The 21,480-nt window shown below is 43.5% G+C and overlaps 1 protein-coding gene across 2 annotated transcripts in view; it reads right to left on the minus strand.

Moving 5' to 3' along the window:
* Positions 1-842: 842 nt before the first annotated feature.
* The window catches only part of AK7 (adenylate kinase 7), a 97,170-nt gene continuing 76,532 nt past the window's right edge, over positions 843-21,480 (minus strand). The window contains exons 13-18 of one of the 2 annotated variants that reach the window (XM_032179640.2): positions 18,580-18,708; positions 17,438-17,506; positions 11,174-11,371; positions 6,632-6,852; positions 3,099-3,257; positions 843-1,970 (exon numbers count right to left, since the gene is read on the minus strand). In XM_032179640.2, coding sequence (XP_032035531.1) covers positions 1,932-1,970; positions 3,099-3,257; positions 6,632-6,852; positions 11,174-11,371; positions 17,438-17,506; positions 18,580-18,708 — 815 coding nt within the window. In that variant the 3' untranslated portion in view covers positions 843-1,931. The remainder of the gene's footprint in view (positions 1,971-3,098; positions 3,258-6,631; positions 6,853-11,173; positions 11,372-17,437; positions 17,507-18,579; positions 18,709-21,480) is intronic. The other variant, XM_058429631.1, reaches the window with a different exon arrangement.

Here is a 21,480-nt window from a genome sequence, read left to right on the forward strand (position 1 = left end):
TTTTCTGTATTTTTAGTACAGATGGGGTTTCACCATGTTAGCCAGGATGATTTCGATCTCCTGACCTCGTGATCCGCCCGCCTCAGTCTCCCAAAGTGCTGGGATTACAGGCATGAAGCAAGAAAGTATTTTTAAATTAAGATAGGTACCTTGTTTTGTAGACATAATGCTATTGCACAGTTAACAGATAGTGGAAGATAAAGTGGAAAAATAACATATGCACTGGGAAACAAAAAAATTGGGGTGACTTGCTTTATTACAATATTAGCTTTATTGTGGGGGTCTGGAGCCAAATCCTCAATGTCTATGAGGTATGCCTGTATATTTCTCCAGAGAAGACATCGAAATGGACAGCAAGTGCATTAAAAGATGCTTAGTCACAATATGATGCCACGTCACACCCATTATGATCACCATTAAAAAAAAAAACACACACAGAAAATAGCAAGTGTTGGTGAGGATGCAGAGAATTGGAATCCCTCATACACTGCTGGTGGGAGTGTAAAATGGTGCAGCCACTGTGGAAAACAGTGTGGCAATTCCTCAATAAGTTGAGCATAGAATGACCGTATGACAGCAGTTCCACTCGTAGGTATCTAGCCAACAGAACTGACAACCTGTGTTCAAATAAGAGCTTGCACACAAATGTTCATGCCAGTTGTAGTCACAGTAGCCAAAAGGTGGAAACAACCCAAATGTCCATGAACAAATGAACAATTAAACAAAATGTGGTATGTCCATACAATGGAATAGTATTCAGCTATGAAAAGGAATGAAGTACTAATACATTGTATGACATAGATGAACCTTGAAAACATTTTGCTTAGTGAAAGAGGCCAGATATGAAAGACCACCCATTGTGTGGTTTTATTTATAATAGGTAAATCCATAGAGACAGAAAGTAGATTCATGGTTGCCTGGAACTGGGGGGAGGGAATAATGGAGCGTGACTGCCTAATAGGTGCTGGGTTTCCATTTGGGGTGATGAGAAAGTTCTGGACTAGATGGTGGTGGCTGCAGATCATTGTGAATGAACTTAGTGCCACTAAATTATACACTTTAAAATGGTTACAGTGGTCAATTTTATGTTACATGTATTTTACCACAAATAAAAAGTCAGGCAGTTATATTAGGTTACATTATTTAAAGGGATAAAATACATATGCCATTAAACCTAAACTAATTTCTCATTTAGGGTAATTCTAGGAATCTTATGGGATTTTTAGAACTGGAAGAGACTATACGATTGATAACTTATGCCTATGTTTTAAAGTGTGTTGAAAATATTTAGTAACTTCTTACTTATCACAAAGATTGGAATTATCCTGTTATGCAGATTTCTCCGCCTAGAGGTTTACAGTTCTCTCCTATTCATTGTCTGGGATCCTGACCCTGAACTCAAAGCAACCTTTCCCTAACCATTGCTTCATCACACACACAAAAAAAGCCACCTTACAGGCACCAATCTTGTCTGATTTACTGTGAGTCAACAGGCATAAACCACTTCAATTTATTTCCATTTCTAATAACATTATTATTGGGGCAATAACAAGTCATGTAAATTAGCCTACATGTTAGAATAATATATAGTCTACAATATATAGTCTGATTTTCTTCATGCTATAAATACCTATAAACATTAGTGTACGGAAGCGGTATATTTAGACCTGACTAAAGAATAAAATATTAAATCAGTATTTGTCTCATGAGCTGTGCACAAATGTCTTTATCAATTTACATTTCAAATATAGTTTTAATGACATAGTCATTCATGTCATATAGCTTTTAATAGAGATTCTAGTTTATAGAATATTTATCTACAAAAAAAGAATTTTCTAAGAACTGGAAAAGCATTTTTCAAAGCAATTTTTCAAAGTACTATAAGTGATCTGTGGTTCTGTAAAGGTAGATAATACTAGATCTTTAAAGTTTCACTGTGCTTCAGGATTGTTCTTGAAGAGATATTCTGCCTACAATTTAAAAAAAGACAAGTCAACAATTTACAAGTTATTATTAGTCATGTATTTGTATTAGTAATGTTTACAATTTAAAAATCATCCAGGGCCAGGCTTGGTGGCTCATGCCTGTAATCCCAGCACTTTGGGAGGACGAGGCGGGTGGATCACTTGAGGTCAGGAGTTCGAGACCAGCCTGGCCAACATGGTGAAACCACGTCTCTACTAAAATACAAAAAATTAGCTGGGTGTGGTGGCGGGCACCTGTAATCCCAGCTACTTGGGAGGCTAAGGCAGGAGAATCACTTGAACCCGGGAGGTGGAGGTTGCAGTGAGCTGAGATTGTGCCATTGCATTCCAACCTGGGCAACAAGAGTGAAACTCTATCTCAAAATAAATAAATAAATAAATAAGTAAAAGTACATACATCTTTTACTTTCAAATGAATAATAAAAATCTTACATGGGTTTGACCAATGAAGGAAAAAAAATCTTATTATAAATGGTGAATATATTAGAAGCTATTTCCCAAATAACCAGAAACATAATTTTGCTATCTCAACTGGTTTTCTGTTAAGATTCAGGCAGATTAGGCCGGGCGCGGTGGCTCATGCCTGTAATCTCAGCACTTTGGGAGGCCGAGGCGGGCGGATCAGGAGGTCAGGAATTCAAGACCAGCCTGACCGACATGGTGAAACCCTGTCTCTACTAAAAATACAAAAATTAGCCTGGGGTGGTGGTGCATGCCTGTAATCGCAGCTACTCGGGAGGCTGAGGCAGGAGAATCAGTTGAACCTGGGAGGCGGAGATTGCAGTGAGCTGAGATCGTGCCACTGCACTCGATCCGTCTCAAAAAAAAAAAAAAAAAGTTCAGGCAGTTTTGTTTTTTTTTTTTTTGAGACAGATCATTTCGCCAAGGGGTGAGTGGAGCTGTCATGCAACCTCAGCCTCCAGTAGCCTCAATCCTGCCTCATTCGCCACCACAACCCTATAGAGACGGGGTTTCACTATGTTGGCAGGGTGGTCTCTAACTCCTGACCACAAGTGATCCCCCAACTTTGGCCTCCCAAAGTGCTGGGATTACAGGTGTGAGCTGCCGCACCCAACCTCAAATTGATCTTTTTAAAAAAATTAAATATTTTACCAAAAAATCAACAGGGTCTTCGGGTCGGATGTTGCAACATTCATTCAGGCCCTGAATAAGAGTTGGCATCACATAGGTCATTAAATAGTTTCTCAGGGGAATTGACTGAGCCTCCAGTAATTCTCTTTCTTCTCTTTTCACTTCCTCCAGTTGTTTATTCTAAAATAGAATGTTTGGGAGTAAAGTAAATATATAGTGAGAAAGGGGAGAACACTCACACAGTTCACCCTATAGTGCATTGAGACACTGCTAGAAATGGTCACCATCTGTGATACAGGTGGCATTTCCAGTCAGCAGAGAAAAGACATAAATGGTGTTACAACAACTTAGCCATTTGGAAAATAATAAATTGGATCACTTCTTACACCAAAATAATTTCTAGCTGCCCAGATGAAGCAAAATAGAAAAAAAAAAAAAAGAAATGCCACTAGAAAGTCTGGACGGCATTGGGATAGTGACATGTACAATTCTTTGCTCAGCATACAGCCACCCTCTCTCGGGAATCATAATTCCAGATTTCTTTTGAGAAATCTCCCTTCTCAGCCTCGTGGTTTGGTTTGAGTGGGATTTCAGCCCATCATCCAGCCACCTCCTGGCCATAGATTCTAATTAAGGATCAGCACAACATCAAAATTGGTTACAATTTACAATACCTAAATTGTAAACAGTACGAGTACAAATACATGACTAATAATAATAACTTGTAAATTGTTGACTTGTCTTTTTAAAAAATTCTAGTTAAAGATCAGCACATCAAGTGCCCTGACATGCATGGTAGGTGCACCTAAGAATGAAGCTTCCCATGCAAGGCAGGACAGAGAAGGAGATCCTAAGTCTTTGGTGACATCATTTGAGCCACTGTATCAAGCCTCACCTGAAGCCAGCCCTACCTCTGGACTTTTCTGGTTTTCTTTATGGTGAAGTCATTTTGAGTTTGCTTTTCTGTCACTTGCAAGACAGAGCCCTAGCTGATATTTGTTTGAAAGGAGGTCGTTCTTAGCAAGATTCCCAACCCAGAGATCAAAATGGGAAACAGGTGGATGGATTTGACTACATATAAACATGAAACTTTTGTGTGGTCAGAGAAAATACCATAAATAATGTTAAAAGATAAATGATGAATTGAGAAAAACTGCAACAGATTATAAAAAAGTTAAGATGGGATGAGGATATTATGTGATGCACACTACTTGCCAGGCGCTGTGCATAGTTTATGTATATTACCCGTTTAGTCACCACAATGACTGTATGAAGTAGATACTATCATTATCCCCACTTTACAGATGGAGAAACTGAGACATAGACAGGCGCTTGCACAAGGCCACATACCTACAGAGAGAGTGGAGTGGGATTTGAACTCTAGCAGCACCACTTGGGAGGCCAACTGGAGCCATTCCTGTTTCTATTGAACTAGTTTATCAGGAGTTCTTTTTGCAAAATAATAAGAAAAAGACACACAGCCCAAACAGGGGCAAAGAAAATATGCAACATGAGAAGAAACATAAATGCTTAACAAACAGAAAAAGCTGTAAGATTAGTGATCAGAAAAATGAATATTAAAACAATGAGAACAGTTTTTGTCAGCCTGACATGTGCGAGCAAAATTGAGAAAGCACCTTTAGAGAAGGTGTAGGGAAATAGCCACCTGTTAGATGATGCGTAAACTGGTTTACCATTGCTGGAGGGCAGTTTTTAAATATGTATCAAATCTTAAACCATGTCTAGTCCGACCCAGCAAACTTTAGGAATTTATGTTAAGAAGATTAATCAGGCACCCAAAGATGTGTGCATTGGGCCTGCCTCCCTCCCTCCATCCCTCCCTTCTTCCTTCCTTTCTCCCTTCTTTCCTTCCTTCTTTCCATTTGTTGAGTGCCTGTTACGTGCCAGGCACTATTCTAGGCATTGGAGATATGGTAGTGAATAACATAGACATCCTGTCCTCATGTAACTTAAGTTCTGTGCAGAGAAAAGGCAAGAAATAAGATAAATACATAAAATGTATATAATAGGTAGAGTAAGTACAAAGAGGAAAATTAAAAAGTGTAAAAGGGGATGTGACAGGTTGTGGGGAGGGGTAGACATTGAATTTTACAGACACCAGGAAATGCCTCACTAGAAAGATGACTTCTGGTAAAGATGCCAGGTGTCTGTGAAGCAATGAGTCATGCAGATGACCAAGACCACCACTGGCGCACTGTTTGAAATTGGGAAATATCAGAAGCAGCCAGGTCACAAAGGACCTTGACCACAATGGCAAGTTTGGACTTCTATCAAATTGTGATAATCAAGAGCCTGTGAGGAGTTGTAAGCAGAGAATGGCCACTGTGGGTCTGCAGTTTGGAAGGATCTCCTGGCAGCTGCATGGGAACAGACTGGAGATGGACCAGGGTGGAGTTGGGGAGGACAGTGAGAAGACACTGCATAATTCGGATGAGAAACACTGCCCCTGATCAGAAGTAGAGAGCTGGGGACAGATTTGGGTGCCATTTTTGGTGACGGTGGTGTTTGTTTTTTGAGACAGGGTCTCACTCTGTCGTCCAGGCTGGAGTGCTGTGGCATCATCATAGCTCATGGCAGCCTCAGTCTCCCAGGCTCAAACAATCTTCCAGACTTAAGCAATCCTCCCATCTTAGCCTCCCTAGTAGTTGGGGCTACAGGCATGCCACTATGCCCAGCTAATTTTTATTTAGTAGAGTCAAGGTCTTGCTATGTTGCCCAGGCTGGTCTTGAACACCTAAGCTCAAATGATTCTCCAGCCTCACCCTCCCAAAGTGCTGGGATTACAGGTATGAACCACCATGCCCGGCCTAAGAGTGCTATTTTTGGAAGCAGACTCACTTACAAGACTCAGTGATTTGGGGAATGAGGAGGGGTGGAATGAAGCTGACCACCTGGGTAGGTTAGATGGGTAAATGGAGGAAAATCCAATCAAATCATGACATCAATATGTAGTAAAACATTGCACATTTACAGGAATTTGTATTACTAATACACCTGCTAATGGCTAGTTTTTGTTATTAATAGTAAGCAAGCTGGGCACGGTGGCTCACGCCTATAATCCCAGCACTTTGGGAGGCAGAAGCAGGTGGATCACTTGAGATCAGGAGTTTGAGATCAGCCTGGCTGGCCAACATGGTGAAACCCCATTTCTACTAAAAACAGAAAAACGAGCTGGGCTTGGTGGTGCACACCTGTAGTCCCAGCCACTGGGGAGGCTGAGACAGGAGAATCGCCTGAACCCAGGAGGCAGAGGTTGCAGTAAGCTAAGATCGCGCCACTGCACTCCAGCCTGGGCAACAGAGCCAGACCCTGTCTCAAACAAAAAGAAAAAGAAAAAAAAAACTAAGCAGAAGACCATGGATATCCTTTTATAAATGGTACAAATGACAAAAAGCAAACACAAATTTGTTTAGGGTGTTTCCATGACATTTCCCTAGAGCAGGATGGGAAGTGGAACTGGCCTAAATGGCTTTGCCAGGCACTGCGCCCCTGTTCCACAGATACACAGACTCACAAACACACTCATCACTCACCCACTCCTCCCAGCGAGCTATCTTCTCTGCCATCTCCACGGCCTCCTGGTGCTCGCGTTCTGCTTCCTCAGCAGCCTCCCTGGCCAGCCGCTCCTCCGCAGCCTTCCGCTCCTCTTCTGCCTTTTCTTCATCTGTTAAACCGTAATTTCGAGGCTCCCCAATCTCTTTGATGAGCTGTTTGATAGCAAGTCTATTCTGAGCATCTTCAAGTTTTCCTACATCTTTAAATACCAGGAGAGAGATCAACACATACTTATATTCTAGGCCTGCCTGCAATTGGGAAAATTCTTTATTACTATAAACTTGTGATAGTCAATTATGTAAATTACCACATGGGGTTTTCTTTTCTAATTGCCAGCATAGTTCAGAATCTCTTCTCTCACGGGCAAATATCAGACCAGAGTCTGAGAGGCGCGGGTAGGAACATTTGGACTTGGGTCTATGAGCTCTAACAATGACTTGATTTGAGTGGTTGGATGGCGGAATGGATTGCCTGAAAAGTAATGAGCTCTCCATGCCTGGAAGTATTCAAGCAAAGACTGGGACACTTCTTTCAGAGGTTTCTACAGAAGGAAGTCCTGCACTTGTGGGAGGCCAAACAGGGTGACCTTTCTGAAAATCAATGATTCTGGGATATGTTTTCAATTCATAAAAAAATAACCATTTCAGTAAGTCTACTTGAATAGGAAAAAAATCCAGACTCCAGAATATCTGAAAAATGTTAGTTTCAAGACCAAAGAGAAGAAAAAGAGAAATGGTTTATTCATAAATACTGAGATCTCCACGGTCACCGAGGTGGTAAATTCTATACCACTCTCTTAGGGCTGCTTGGAAGGTGTCTGCAGAGAACGATGTGCAGCGGACACATTTTGGTACTAAGCCCCTTTAGACCTTCCTCTGGATAGCTGCTTACCCCACGCCCATTCATAGTCACTGCTGTGCCCACCCCGCCCATGTTTGTTTTTTATTGTTTTGTTTTGTTTTTGTAGAGACAGGGTCTCCCCATGTTGCCCAGGCTGATCTTGAACTCTTGGGCTCAAGCAGTCCTCCTGCCTCGGCCTCTCACAGTGCTGGGATTACAGGCATGAGCCACCACCCCTCTCATGTTTGTATGACCTTGACCTAGACCAGAAGCACCACCGGGATCTAACATGGGAAGAGGGGAGGAGCAGAGCCAATGCACTGGTTGGTGAACAGAAGCAAGCCTTTAAAAAAGCAAAAAACAGCTGGCCACGGTGGCTCACACCTATAATCTCAGCACTTTGGGAGGCCGAGTAGGTTGAGGTCAGGAGTTCAAGACCAGCCTGGCCAACATGGAGAAACCCCATCTCCACTAAAAATACAAAAATTATCCTGGCGTGGTGATGCACACCTGTAGTTCCAGCTACTTGGGAGGCTTAGGCAGCAGGAGCATTTGAACCCGGGAGGCAGAGGTTGCACTGAGTTGAGATTGAGCCACTGTACTCCAGCTTGGGTGACAGAGCGAGACTTTGTCTCGAAAAAAAAAAAAGTAAAAGTCATATCGGGTAGCTCCTCATTGCCTGACCTGTGACATTTAAATGCATTTCTCACTGGGTGTGGTGGCTCATGCCTGTAATCCCAGCATTTTGGGAGGCGGAGATGGGCAGATTGCTTGAGGCCAGGAGTTTGAGACCAGCCTGGCCAATGGGTAAAACCCTGTCTCTACCAAAAATACAAAAATCAGCTGGGCATGTGGTGTATGCCTGTAATCCCAGCTACTTGGGAGGCTGAGGCAGGAGAAACGCTTGAACCCAGGAGGCGGAGGTTGCAGTGAGCCGAGATTGCGCCACTGCACTTCAGCCTGGGTGACAGAGGGAGATTCTGTCTCAAAAAGAAAAAATAAAATAAATAAATAAATGCATTTCTCCCTGTTTAATTACAACCTTGATATCACTAACTGGACACCTTTGAGAAGGTACTCGGGAATGATTCCCCCTAGCAATATTCCACTCTGACCCCAGAGTGGGGCCACTGCTGATTAGACTGGGATGGGGCACCTCAGCCTGATCTGTGACCAGCAGAGTTGCCCTTCAGGGAATGTGGGACTGGACAGAGTGAAGTCAGCTCTGGCCTTGGCTCCCAGTGTAGCATTATAACTCTGGGGTGTGGGGTGGCCTCAGCCTACCACACAGGCCACAGAGGGGGAGAGTACACTGGCCCAAAGAGAGAGAGGACAAAGAGACACTGAGAGAGAAGCAGAGTCCAGAGCTGATGAGAGGATGCGATTCCCAGCATCTTTCCAGGGCCCCATTCCAGACCTTGCAGAGGCTGGGCTGCATCCCCGGCTGTGAGATGCCCTCCCCGCCTCCCATCTTTAGGATACATTTCTCCCCTCTGCTTTTATATTATCTCCCAGTTGTCAGTTGCAGATGAGGCCAAATGAGATGGGCACAGGATGAGATGGAACACAATGGCCACTCATTCATTCCTCCCTGTTATTTCTTTTTTTTTCTCAACATTTCTCCTGGGCTCTCCTGATCTTCCTATAAGCAGTTTTTTGGACCTAAATGAAAAGATGACAGTCACTATTCTTCTGAAATGTATTCTCCATTCTTTCCTAGTTCTCTAAATAATGTAAACTAATTTCCATATTAGGAGGTGCAGAACCCTTAGCTTTTACTTATAAAGCATGTCCAACATGCAGAAACATGTCCAGATTAGGACAAAACCCAGTCACTGCTGAGGGTGCAGACAAGAAGAATTTGCAGATTTATAAATTGTTTTTATATTTATTTATTTTTTTTTTTTGAGACGGAGTCTCACTGTCACCCAGGCTGGAGTGCAGTGGCATGATCTCAGTTCACTGCAACCTCTGCCTCCTGGATTCAAATGATTCTCCTGCCTCAGCCTCCTGGGTAGCTGGGATTATGGGTGCGCACCACCACGCCCAGCTAATTTTTGTATTTTTAGTAGAGATGGGGTTTCACCGTGTTGGCCATGCTGGTCTTGAACTCCTGACCTCAGGTGATCCACCCACCTTGATCTTCCAATGTGTAGGGATTACAGGCGTGAGGCACTGCACCCAGCCATTTTTTTTATTTCATAATAGTATGTCATGTTATGCCTTAGTATTGGTAGGAATAACAAAATGACCACTTGTTGAACTCCTTCAACGTGCCAGGCACTTTGTATCTCTCTTCTCTACCGTTTGTAACAATCCTGCAAGCCTGATTATTTTCCTATTTCACAGATGAGAAAACTGAGGCCCAGCCACAACTGGAATTAGCTCTCCTGCCTCCTGCTGACATTGTCCCTTAGCACTAAGCCTCCTGAGACTCCAGGGCCCAAATGCTATCCCATTGGGCAGTTGGGGGTAGAGAGCAGCCCCTGGAGGCCCAAGGGTGGGCCTGGCCAGGAAGCTTCCACCAGGCAGAAGCTGGTTCTTTCTCACCAAGCCCAAAGGAGGAGTAAGTGTCAAGGTCCAGAAAACCAGAAAGGTAGGTCAGGGGTTCAACAAGCCAAGGGAAGTAGCAGCAGCTGTGAAAGCTGAGAGCTGGAGCCAGGAATGATAATGGTGATGATGAGGCTGACGTGATGCGGGATCACGAGTGCTTGCTGTGTGCTAAGCTCAGAGCTGTGTTTACAGGAAACAAGGAGGAATGCAGTGAAGTGCTATTTGCTCTTCTGGGTAGCTACAGGGATGGGCTGGCCAGTCAGAAGGCAGGGAAAGGGTCTGGAAGAGCACAAGTGCCCCGTAATTTAACAGGGACAGAACACTGCCCCCAGGGAACCTGGGGGAATGGCCAAAGCAGCCAGCACCATACACATATTTCTTTAAAAAAAAAAAAAAAAAAGAGTTTGTCGGCCAGGCACGGTGGCTCACACCTATAATCCCAGCACTTTGGGAGGCTGAGGCGGGTGGATCACAAGGTCAGGAGATCGAGACCATCCTGGCTAACACAGTGAAATCCCGTCTCTACTAAAAATACAAAAAAATTAGCCGGGCGCTGTGGTGTGCACCTGTAGTCCCAGCTACTTGGGAGGCTGAGGCAGGAGAATGGCGTGAACCCGGGAGGCGGAGTTTGCAGTGAGCTGAGATGGCGCCACTGCACTCCAGCCTGGGCAATAGAGAGAGACTCCATCTCAAAAAAAAAGAAAAAAAAAATTAATTGGGCATGGTGGCGTGTGCCTGTAGTTCCAGCTACTTGGGAGGCAGAGGCAGGAGAATCACTTAAACCCGGGAAGCAGAGGTTGCAGTGAGCCAAGATTGCACCACTGCACTCCAGCCTGGGCAACTGAGCTAGACTCCACCCCCCCAAAAAAAAAAAAAAAAAAAAAGGATTTGTCATTTGACTTCATAATATATTCATAAATTCTCATACAATAATAACACCCTCCCACCACCAAATCCCCACGTAGAATGACTCCCCAGGAGGAGTGCCCTGTGTATTCCATGGCTTCTTGTGCCCAACCCACAGTTACACTCCCCACCCTCCCCCACCCCCACAATTACAGCTAGACCTGCACCAAGCTTTGCTGGGGGTCCTGGACATTCACATTATCCTTGAATTCATTTCATACCAATATGTATCGGGTGAATTTCAATTTCATCAAAATAGTTGAAGACAGTCTCATCTTCGATATTGATGTCCCGGTAGTTGCTCAGAGCCCGGAGGAATCGGTCTTGGCTATAGTGGGTCCCTGCCACAATGCTCTCAGGAAGGTTTATCACACGCTCCTTCAGAAACTCATCCGAAGCATCCAGTGCACAAACAAATTCTGGGGAGAAGGAGAGACTCCAGAGTTGGCACAATACAGCGCAGCTAACTAGCAGGGTGCTGGAGAATGCATGGGCCCCTGGTTACCAGCCAAGACCTCCTGTTGCCACAAATAGCCTGTCCAGTTGGCTTTGCTGCCTCTCACAGAGGATAAATAGATGAAAATCACCCCATTTCCAGAGATCACCCTATGAGGCCCAATTAGTATTTTGTGCAATCTATTATTTTCCCTTTCTTCCCCCCTCCCTCTCTTCCTTCCTTCCTCCCTCCGTTCCCCCACCGTCCCTCTGTCCTTCCTTCCTTCCTTCCTTCCTTCCTTCCTTCCTTCCTTCCTCCCTTCCTCCCTTTCTAACTAATAAAAGCAGCAGAAATCATAAGTAGCAAATCTCAGATAACCCTGTGATATCAGCTTCCTGGTTAATTTTCACATTGTCTCTTTTCTCTTTTTAAAAAAATACATACATATATATATACATATATGTATGTATATTTATTTTAGAGAGATACAAGGTCTCACTATGTGCAGGCTGATCTCAAATTCTTGCCTTAAGCAATCCTCCCGCTTTGGCCTCCCAAAGTGCTGGCAGGGATAAGCCACAGCTCCTGGCCTCACATTGCCTCCTATCCAGCACAATTATCACAGGCTTCCAAAGAGAGCTATGGCTACAACCAAAATGCTTTGATCGCCAGTTTGCCAAATTAATAAAAATGGGAACTCCCCTTGGAATTTTCATGGATCCAGCTCTTTCCTCAATGCCATTGGCTATGAAACACTTGTGTTCAACATGATATGGTCAGCACTTATCAAATTCAACACACAGATCATGTTAATAATGATGACCATTTTACCCACCTGTGATTTTCTTTTAACCTGTGAAAGCAGCTGTTCCTCCAGCTTCTAGTACAAATTCAATGGATAATTGTTGAGTGAGTGAGAGATTCAAGTGTGGATCAGTGAAATAAACTTTCCAAGGTGAGTTGTGATTCTTAGATGTTCTCAACTACAGGACCAGTGTATACTGGTGCCCACATCAGTGGCCAGGTGCATCACAAATAGCTTGCTATCTATTAGAGCTCAACAGAACTTGGGAATGATTTCATTTTTGTTCTAAAATTGTATTGGCTTGTAACATCATAATGCCATTCTCGTTTCCTTGCATTCTAATAAGCTTCCTTGAGTGGGTGAAAAAGGTAAGCATACTGGGGAAAGCCCACAGGAGGTGTGTCCCCAAGGCATGTGGACATGTGTGAACATCATCTGCTGCAGATGTTAACTGTGAAAACAAAGGCTGAGACAGCGTGTGGAATAAGATCCTATAAATTCATAATAGTTTGACACTACCTCCATTCTGCATACAAGAGGCATTTTCGCAAGTAAGTTGTTCCTTATTATTATTATTTATTTATTTATTTTTTGTGGGACAGAGTCTTGCTCTGTTGCCCAGGCTGGAGTGCAGTGGCACAATCTCAGCTCACTGCCAGCTCCACCTCCTGGGTTCACGCCATTCTCCTGCCTCAGCCTCCCAAGTAGCTGGGACTACAGGCGCCTGCCACCATGCCTGGCTAATTTTTCATATATTTAGTAGAGACAGCGTTTCACCGTGTTAGCCAGGATGGTCTCGATCTCCCGACCTTGTGATCCGCCCGCCTCGGCCTCCCAAAGTGCTAGGATTACAGGCATGAGCCACCATGCCCAGCATTTTATTTTTTTAATTTACCATTTGATTGTCATGATTTTCATGAGTGGCTGCCTTTTGAAAAGGAAGGTAGACATCTGAACCCCCAAATGCTGGTATGGTACTGAAATCAAAAGGATGTCAACAGATTTGCTGAAAATTGAATCCATTTAAGCTCTATGATGTCAGATATCTATATGAAAACATATTTTCTTTTTTTCCCTAACATGATACTCATTTGTTAGAAAATGTATGAATTATGTTAATAATCTATGAATTTCAAAAATATGTTCTATCTTTCTTCCAGGCTGATCAGGAGGTGGAAGATTCCAGTTAATCAAATAATGAGTAACATCCTTGGCTTTCCAATTTTCAAAGATTTTTAATATGATAAAATATACTTCTCACTAGATGATTTTTAAAAAAATGTTCATTCATTCTCTTTATGACTCACAGAGAACTTCAAGATTCTGCAGTATCTCAAGACAGTTATTCAGAAAGTCTGTTGTCCTTGCACTGGCTAACTGTGGATAGCGAGTAATAGATTTCTGCTTGGTAAGACCGTAGATAACAAGGAGGTCACTGTATTTGGCTATCTGGAATCACATGAAAAATCTATGGGTTTTTTTTTTTTTTTTTTTTTTTGAGACAAAGTCTCGCTCTTGTCCCCCGGGCTGGAGTGCAGTGGCGTGATCTTGGCTCACTGCAACCTCCGCCTCCCGGGTTCAAGTGATTCTTCTGCCTCAGCCTCCCGAGTAGCTGGGATTATAGGCGTGCACCACCATGCCTGGCTAATTTTATATTTTTAGTAGAGATGGGGTTTCACCATGTTGGCCAGACTGGTCTTGAACTCCTGACCTCAGGTGATCTGCCCACCTCAGCCTCCCAAATTGCTGGGATTACAGGCGTGAGCCACCATGCCAGGCCGAAAAAGCCATGTTTTAACAAATTTCCAAATATTCATCAGGTAGGTACAACTTTAAACTTATCTCCTTCGACCAAGAGGTCTTGAAAGAATCAAACTGGACATAGGCTAACAGTAGTGGTAAAATATAGTGGTTGCTCAATGGGAGAGAATACCATCTAGAACTGGATTACCATAATTTGGAATGTGTTTCTGTTACTTTCTGTATCTTATGCTTTGATTTCTTTCTTTTTTTTTTTTTTTTAAGAGACAGGGTCTCACTCTGTTGCCCAGGCTGAAGTGCTGTGGCGTGATCAAGGTTCACCACCGCCTTGACCTCCTGGGCTCAAGAGATCCTCCCACTTCAGCCTCCTGAGTAGCTGGGACCACAGGCACATGCCACCACACCCAGCTAATTAAAAATGTTTTTGTGTGTGTGGAGATGGGGGTCTTGCTATATTGCCCATGCTGGTCTCCAACTCCTAGAATCAAGCAATCCTCCTGTCTTAGCCTCCCCAAGTGCTGGGATTGCAGGCGTGAGCCACCACACCTGGCCTGTTTTGACATCTTAAGGGGGGCCTTACAGATCTGGGGAGAGACTGCTGCCCTTCCCAGGCCCAGCCAATACCTAAAGATAGTAACAACTTGCTTGGGAATGCCCCTCCTATGCAAGCCACTCAATCCGTTTATCTAATCTCACACAGCAAGCCAGTATTTCCCTTGCTCTAAATCATCCCAGGACTAGACCCCAGGCAACTAGAGACCACCCCTAAACTCAAACTAGCCAGTCCTGAACAGTTCACTGTGGCCTGTTTTGGCTTTCCCAAAGAAACCCCAACAACGGCTTTGATCTAGACCTTTCCCTTGTTCTTCTTCTGCCGCCTGAGCAAACCTGGCACTCCCCATGTGCCCCCATCTCTAGGGAATCCTAAGTGTAAATTATTTCAATGGCATTCACCTCTCTATGTCACCATTCAGTTCCCTCCCTCAATTAAAATCCCACAGGTACAAATGAAACAATGCCCTAATTTCTTTCAGGGAAATAGAAAATAAAGACATTTTCTGGAAAGAGGGTAGTTTGCTAACAACAGATTAACGTTCCGAATAGATTACGTCTTAGACATGTTTGCACTGTGTCCAACAAAGAGAGGACAGCCCAGTGGCCTACGTTTAAGAGTCCTTGGTCACTTGACCTCTGTGCTTCCATTTCCTTATCTTACAGGCAGGTTTCATTAATTGTTTTGGAGGCAGTGGAGTGAGAAGACCTGAGTTTTAATTTAATCCCCCTACCATTTACTAGTGAGTGGACTTGCATACATCTCTGGGCTTTAGCTTCTGGACTGGGTAAACATGGGTGTAATTCCGGCCTTGCAGGATTGTGGAAAGGTTCAATGAGTGCCTGGCACATGACAAATTGTGCACGACAAATTGCCAGTTGAACCGAAATGTATCCAGCTGCCTCAGTGAGGGTGTTATGATTTAGCACAGAGTTTGCAATGAGTGAATATTGCCTAGAAGTGATAAACATACATACACTGGACACACCTACCTAGAATTTAATAATCAACAATAAAGTAGATGAATAAACTTTACTTTTTATTTGATATTTTAATTAATTTTTTTGAGACAGGTTCTTGCTCTGTTGCCCAGGCTGGAGTGCAGTGGTGTAATCAGGGCACCTGCAGCCTTGACTTCCCATGCTCAAGTGATTCTCCCACCTCAGTCTTCCAAGTAGCTGGGAATACAGGTGCATGCCACCACCCCTGGCTAATTTTTTTGATTTTTTTTTTTTTAGTAGATATGAGGTCTCACTATATTGCCCAGGCTGGTCTCTAACTCCTGAGCTAAAGAGATCCTCCCACCTTGACCTTCCAAAGTGCTGGCATTACAGGCACTGTGTCTGGCCAATCAACTTAGCCCACAGGCAAACAATAAATATCTATCTCCAAGGATGACTGCTATCTGGTGGTCTCAGTGCTTCCAGAAGCTTCTCTGCAAACTGTGCTGGACCAAGACAAGATAACAGCCACAAGCTGCCTTCCTTGGGGACACGATACCAGTGAGCAGGCAGGCCCTTTTCAGTTACAGCCTTGTTCTAAATTGCTGAAAATAGCTTTTCTTCTAGTGATCATAGGACCCAAAATGATTCCCTATGAATATCTACCTCAAGCAAACTGACTAAAAACAACAACACTTTTTAATGTTTATGGGAAGGTCACAAGAAATGCCTGCTCAGTACTAAGTAAACCCTGTTGTGTATGATAAATTGCTTACGCTTTGCTTTCAAGAGTACTTTGTGAAATCCCTGTGTAAATATGTGATAGAATAAAACCGCTGTGGAGTTAAGAGTGAACTGAAAAGCTTTGGACCTGTGCAATCTCAAGTCAGAAGCTGAATGTCTTCTGGAAGAGATGATGGCATGGTTAGCACCAAAACCAGGGCAGGGAAGGAGCCTACATGATTCAGGAAGTCAAGCCATCAACAGATTTGCTACCTTTTGCTTTGTTACAGGAGAGAGCAGTAGAAGACAACTTTCCCATAGGGATTTCTATTCATTTCAGCAATTTAATATTCCTCTTGTTTATCCCTTGGTGCATTCTCTAGTTTGCAAGTTTATGCCCGAGAATATCTTTTAATTTATTTCCTAAAAAAAAAATCCTACTTTATTAAACTCAAAAAGATTATTTTGGCACAAAAGGGGTATTGGGCTACTCTAGGCACACTGCCTACGGTGTAGCCCTGCTCCTTAAGGAGTAGCAAAAAAAAAAAAAAAAGAGGCTGGGCACGGTGGTGGCTCACACTTGTAATCCCAGAACTTTGGGATGCCGAGGTGGGTGGGTCAGGAGATCAAGACCATCCTGGTTAACATGGTGAAACCCCGTCTCTATTAAAAATACAAAAAAAATTAGCCGGGTATGGTGGTGGGCGCCTGCAGTCCCAGCTGCTGGGGAGACTGAGGCAGGAGAATGGCGTGAATCCGGGAGGCAGAGCTTGCAGTGAGCTGAGATCGTGCCACTGCACTCCAGGTTGGGCGACAGAGCGAGACTCCATCTCAAAAAAAAAAAAAAATTAGCTGGGCATGGTGGCAGGCACCTGTAGTCCCAGTTACTGGGGAAAAAAAAAGAGAAAAGAGAGAGATGTCAGACAGCATTCTTCTTTTCTTTTGAGACGGAGTCTCTGTTGCCCAGGCTGGAGTGCAGTGGCGTGATCTTGGCTCACTGCAATCTCCGTCTCCTGGGTTCAAGTGATTCTCCTGCCTCAGCCTCCCGAGTAGCTGGGACTACAGGCATACGCTACGACACCCAGCTAATTTTTGTATTTTTAGTAGAGATGGGGTTTCGCCATGTTGGCCAGGCTGGTCTTGAACTCCTGACCTCAGGTGATCCACCCGCCTCGGCCTCCCAAAGTTCTGAGACTACAGGCGTGAGCCACCGTGCCCAGCCCAAAGAACATTCTCTTAAATGTGATCTTGGGGAAATAAACTTACCAGGTATAATTAATTTATCAAAGGGAAACATTCTGCCTCTGACTTCATCTTCCTCCTCCTCATCTTCCTCTAAGAAAACAAAATATTCCTCATTGTGTTTATTAATATATTATTACTATGGATCACAGCAAAAAAATCCAAATATCTTAAGTAGCAAGCACTAATGAAAACTAGCCATAAATAGCACATGTATTTTAGAAATAGTCTCACAAACTAAATGTACATTGATAGATGCATGGATAAAGAAAATGTAGTATATACATCCAACAGAATACTATTCAGCCTTTAAAAAAAAGGAAATGGCGGGGCATCATGGCTCACACCTGTAATCCCAACAATTTGGGAGGCCGAGACAGTAGGATCACCTGAAGCCAGGAGTTCAGAGATCAACCTGGCAACAGGGTGAAACCTCCAAAAAACTTTTAAATTAGTTGGGCGTGGTCATGCATGCCTGTAGTCCCAGCTACTCGGGAGACTGAGGCAGAAAAACCGCTTCAGCCCAGGAGGTCAAGGCTGCAGTAAACTATGATTGTAGATATCACTGTGCTGCAGCTTGGGTGACGAATGGTCTATTTTTTTTTTAAAGGAAATTCTGCTATATGCAACAACAAGGATGAACCTTGAGGACATTATGCTAAGTGAAATCAGTGACAGAAAGACAAATACTACGTGATTCCACTTACATGGGGAACTTGAGTAGTCAAATTCAAAGAATGAAAGAGTGGGTTGGTGGTTGCCAAGGGCTGGGGAGGGGAAAAAACAAAAATTACTAATCAACAGGTGTAAAGTTTTAATCAGGCAAGATGCATAAGCTCTAGAGATCTCCTGATCAACACAGTGCCTATAGCCAACGAAAATGTATCACACACTTAAAACTTGTTCTGAGGGCAGATCTCATGTTAAGTGTTTGTGCCGCAATACAATAAAATAAAATTTTAAAAGATTTGTAAAAGGCTATGCACCTTGAGACACCATCTGGGGGAAAAAAAAGAAAAAGAAAAAGCTACCTAAAGAAAGGTGAGCCAAAGCTCAAAAATAAATAGTCTCTCTAGTCTTCTGTTTACTTTAATTGAGTGACTACTTCTCTGAACAATAAAGTTACAACTTATTTGAATATAAATACTCAGAACACTCAAACTTACGATTGAACAGGTCTTTTGCTTGATCATAGGTCTTTGGGAATCCATCCAAAATATAACCTTGATTCCTGCAAGGCATTGATTTTAGCTTTTCTTTCATAAATCTAATTATATATTGATCGTCTAGTTGACCTGATAAAAAAGCATATATGTATATATTACTGTGGAGTCACATTCTACATAAGAGTTGTTTTAAAGTTATCTCAAAAATTGTTGTGTAGTCAAAGGTACTATTGGAAATCCCTATTTTGCTTTTTTTTTTTTTTTTTAAAGAGACGGGGTCTCACTCTGTCGCCCAGGCTGGAATATAGTGGTGTGGTCATAGCTCACTGCAGTCTCAGCCTCCCAGGCTCTGCAATCCTCCCACCTCAGCCTCCCAAGTAGCTGGGACTATAGGCACTTGCCACCACTCCCCGCTGATTTTTAAACGTTTTGTAGAGAAAGGGTCTTGCGATGTTGCCCAGGCTAGTCTTGAACTCCCGGCCTCAAGCAATCCTCCCACCATGGCCTCCCAAAATGTTGGGATTACATTTTGGCCCTTAAAGTAAAAAATATGTGATTTTGTATTTTGAACATGATGTGAATTCTAATGCACAATAATGTAGGAGAACCCAGTGAACTTGTCTGCAAGAAAGAGCATGGGCGAGTGCTGATGTCTGCACTTTCAAAATGTTCTGTAATCCCAATTTTTGGTGAAATTGATTGAGGAGCGGCAACTGGAGTAATGCAGAGAGCTCCCCCCGCTCGCAGGGTTTCTGTTTTGATATTACACCTCTGTAACCTTACTATACAATAATAAATGCTTCTGTTGTGAGCATTGTGAGAGAGCATTCATGTACGTTGCTAGCACACGATTTACTAAAAGAAGGTGCTGGATATGACTAACAATCAAACTTGACCCTCAAAGGCACTTTTCTCTGTAATGCTTCAGAAAAGAACATGGCTCCCTTCTCCCTGTCTTTTCCAGTTGGCATTTCTGACCTGAGCCCCACTGGACAGTTCCCTCTCAAGCCCTGACACTGGGTTCCTGGCACGGCTTGGGGAGGATGAGGAGGGAGGAGTTTGTTCTAAAACTGACACAGTGGTTTAATAACATGATGCAACTCCACCACAATATCCATCTATCATTCCATCATAATTATTGAACAGCTACAACGTTCAAGACGCAGCCCCATCCTTACCTTGCTTAATGTGTACATTATAGTAATGTAAGTTTGACAAGTTAGAGAAACTGATCTTCAAAGCTCTTTCTAGAGTTTGTACTATTCTTTTACCTTATCAGTGAATCTATTATACTTTTACCTTATCAGTGAATCCCCCTCCTCCTCTCCCTCCTCATCCTTCTCCGCCTTCTCCGCCTTCTCATCCTCTCCTTCCTCCTTCCCTCCTCTTCCCCCCTCATTTTACATAATGTAAAATAAATAATTTCAGGCTTCTTTTTCTTAGTCTATCAATGACAATAAACTGATCTAATTAAAACACCTCTCCTGGCTGGGCACGGTGGCTCACATCTATAATCTCAGCACTTTGGGAGGCCAAGGTGGGCGGATTACCTGAGGTTGGGAGTTCGAGACCAGCCTGACCAACATGGAGAGACTCCCGTCTCTATTAAAAATACAAAATTAGCTGGGCGTGGTGGCACATGCCTGTAATCCCAGCTACTCGAGAGGCTGAGGCAGGAGAATTGCTTGAACCTGGGAGGCGGAGGTTGCAGTGAGCTGAGATCGCACCATTGCACTCCAGCCTGGGCAACAAGAGTGAAACTCCATCTCAAAAACAAAAAACAAAACACCTCTCCTTTCTTCTACCTTTCAGTGTCACACCACCCATTAGGCAGTAGCAGGTTCCGAAAATAACTGTGTCTTTCAGAAATTTGAATATTATGGCTAAGACAAAAAAAAGATCTTAAGTATTATTTAACATAATGAAATTCCTCTGAATGATTCTACATTACTTCCCAGTAAGGTTCACAGGGGTGCCAAGAAATGAAGCCAAATAAAAACGTGTCAAGGGATTCACTAATGTTCTAAGTCTGGTTTTATTTAAGCCGTCTATTTTCTTTTTTGTTTTTTTGAGACAGAGTCTCACTCCGTTACCCAGGCTGCAGTGCAGTGGTGCAATCTTGGCTCACTGCAACCTCGGCCTCCTGGGTTCAAGAGATTCTCATGCCTCAGCCTCCTGAGTAGCTGGGATTACAGGTGTGCACCACCACACCCAGGTAATTTTATTTGTATTTTTTAGTAGAGACAGGGTTTTGCCATGTTGGTCAGGCTGGTTTCAAACTCCTTACTTCAGGTGATCCACCTGCCTCAGCCTCCCAAAGTGCTGGGATTACAGGAATGAGCCACTGTCCCCGGCCTAATCAGTCTATTTTCATTTTTCAAAGGCTTTGTTGTTAAATTAAAGGCACTTAATCTAGAAATCTAGCTGCAATTCCCTTCAATGCCTCCCTCAGTTTATTTCAGGCCCTGAGCTTAGCCATTCATTTCTGCTTGATTCTGAACGAAAGTGCTCAGTAATTAAGAAGGGACCTCCAGCAGCATTTTTTGGTAATTATGGGATGCTTAAGAGGCATGACCCAGTACACAAAGGACCCAGCCCAAGTGCCTTTCTCTTGAGAAATGTGATCTCTTAGAGATAATCCCATGACCAGGCCGGGCGCGGTGGCTCACGCCTGTAATCCCAGCACTTTGGGAGGCCGAGGCGGGTGGATCACGAGGTCAGGAGATCGAGACTATCCTGGTTAACACGGTGAAACCCCGTCTCTACTAAAAATAGAAAAAATTAGCCGGGCGTGGTGGCGGGTGCCTGTAGTCCCAGCTACTAGGGAGGCTGAGGCAGGAGAATGGCGTGAACCCGGGAGGCGGAGCTTGCAGTGAGCCGAGATCGCGCCACTGCACTCTA

The sequence above is a fragment of the Hylobates moloch genome, unplaced genomic scaffold (genome assembly GCF_009828535.3).
Source record: "Hylobates moloch isolate HMO894 unplaced genomic scaffold, HMol_V3 SCAFFOLD_16, whole genome shotgun sequence".
NCBI classification, from domain to species: domain Eukaryota; kingdom Metazoa; phylum Chordata; class Mammalia; order Primates; family Hylobatidae; genus Hylobates; species Hylobates moloch.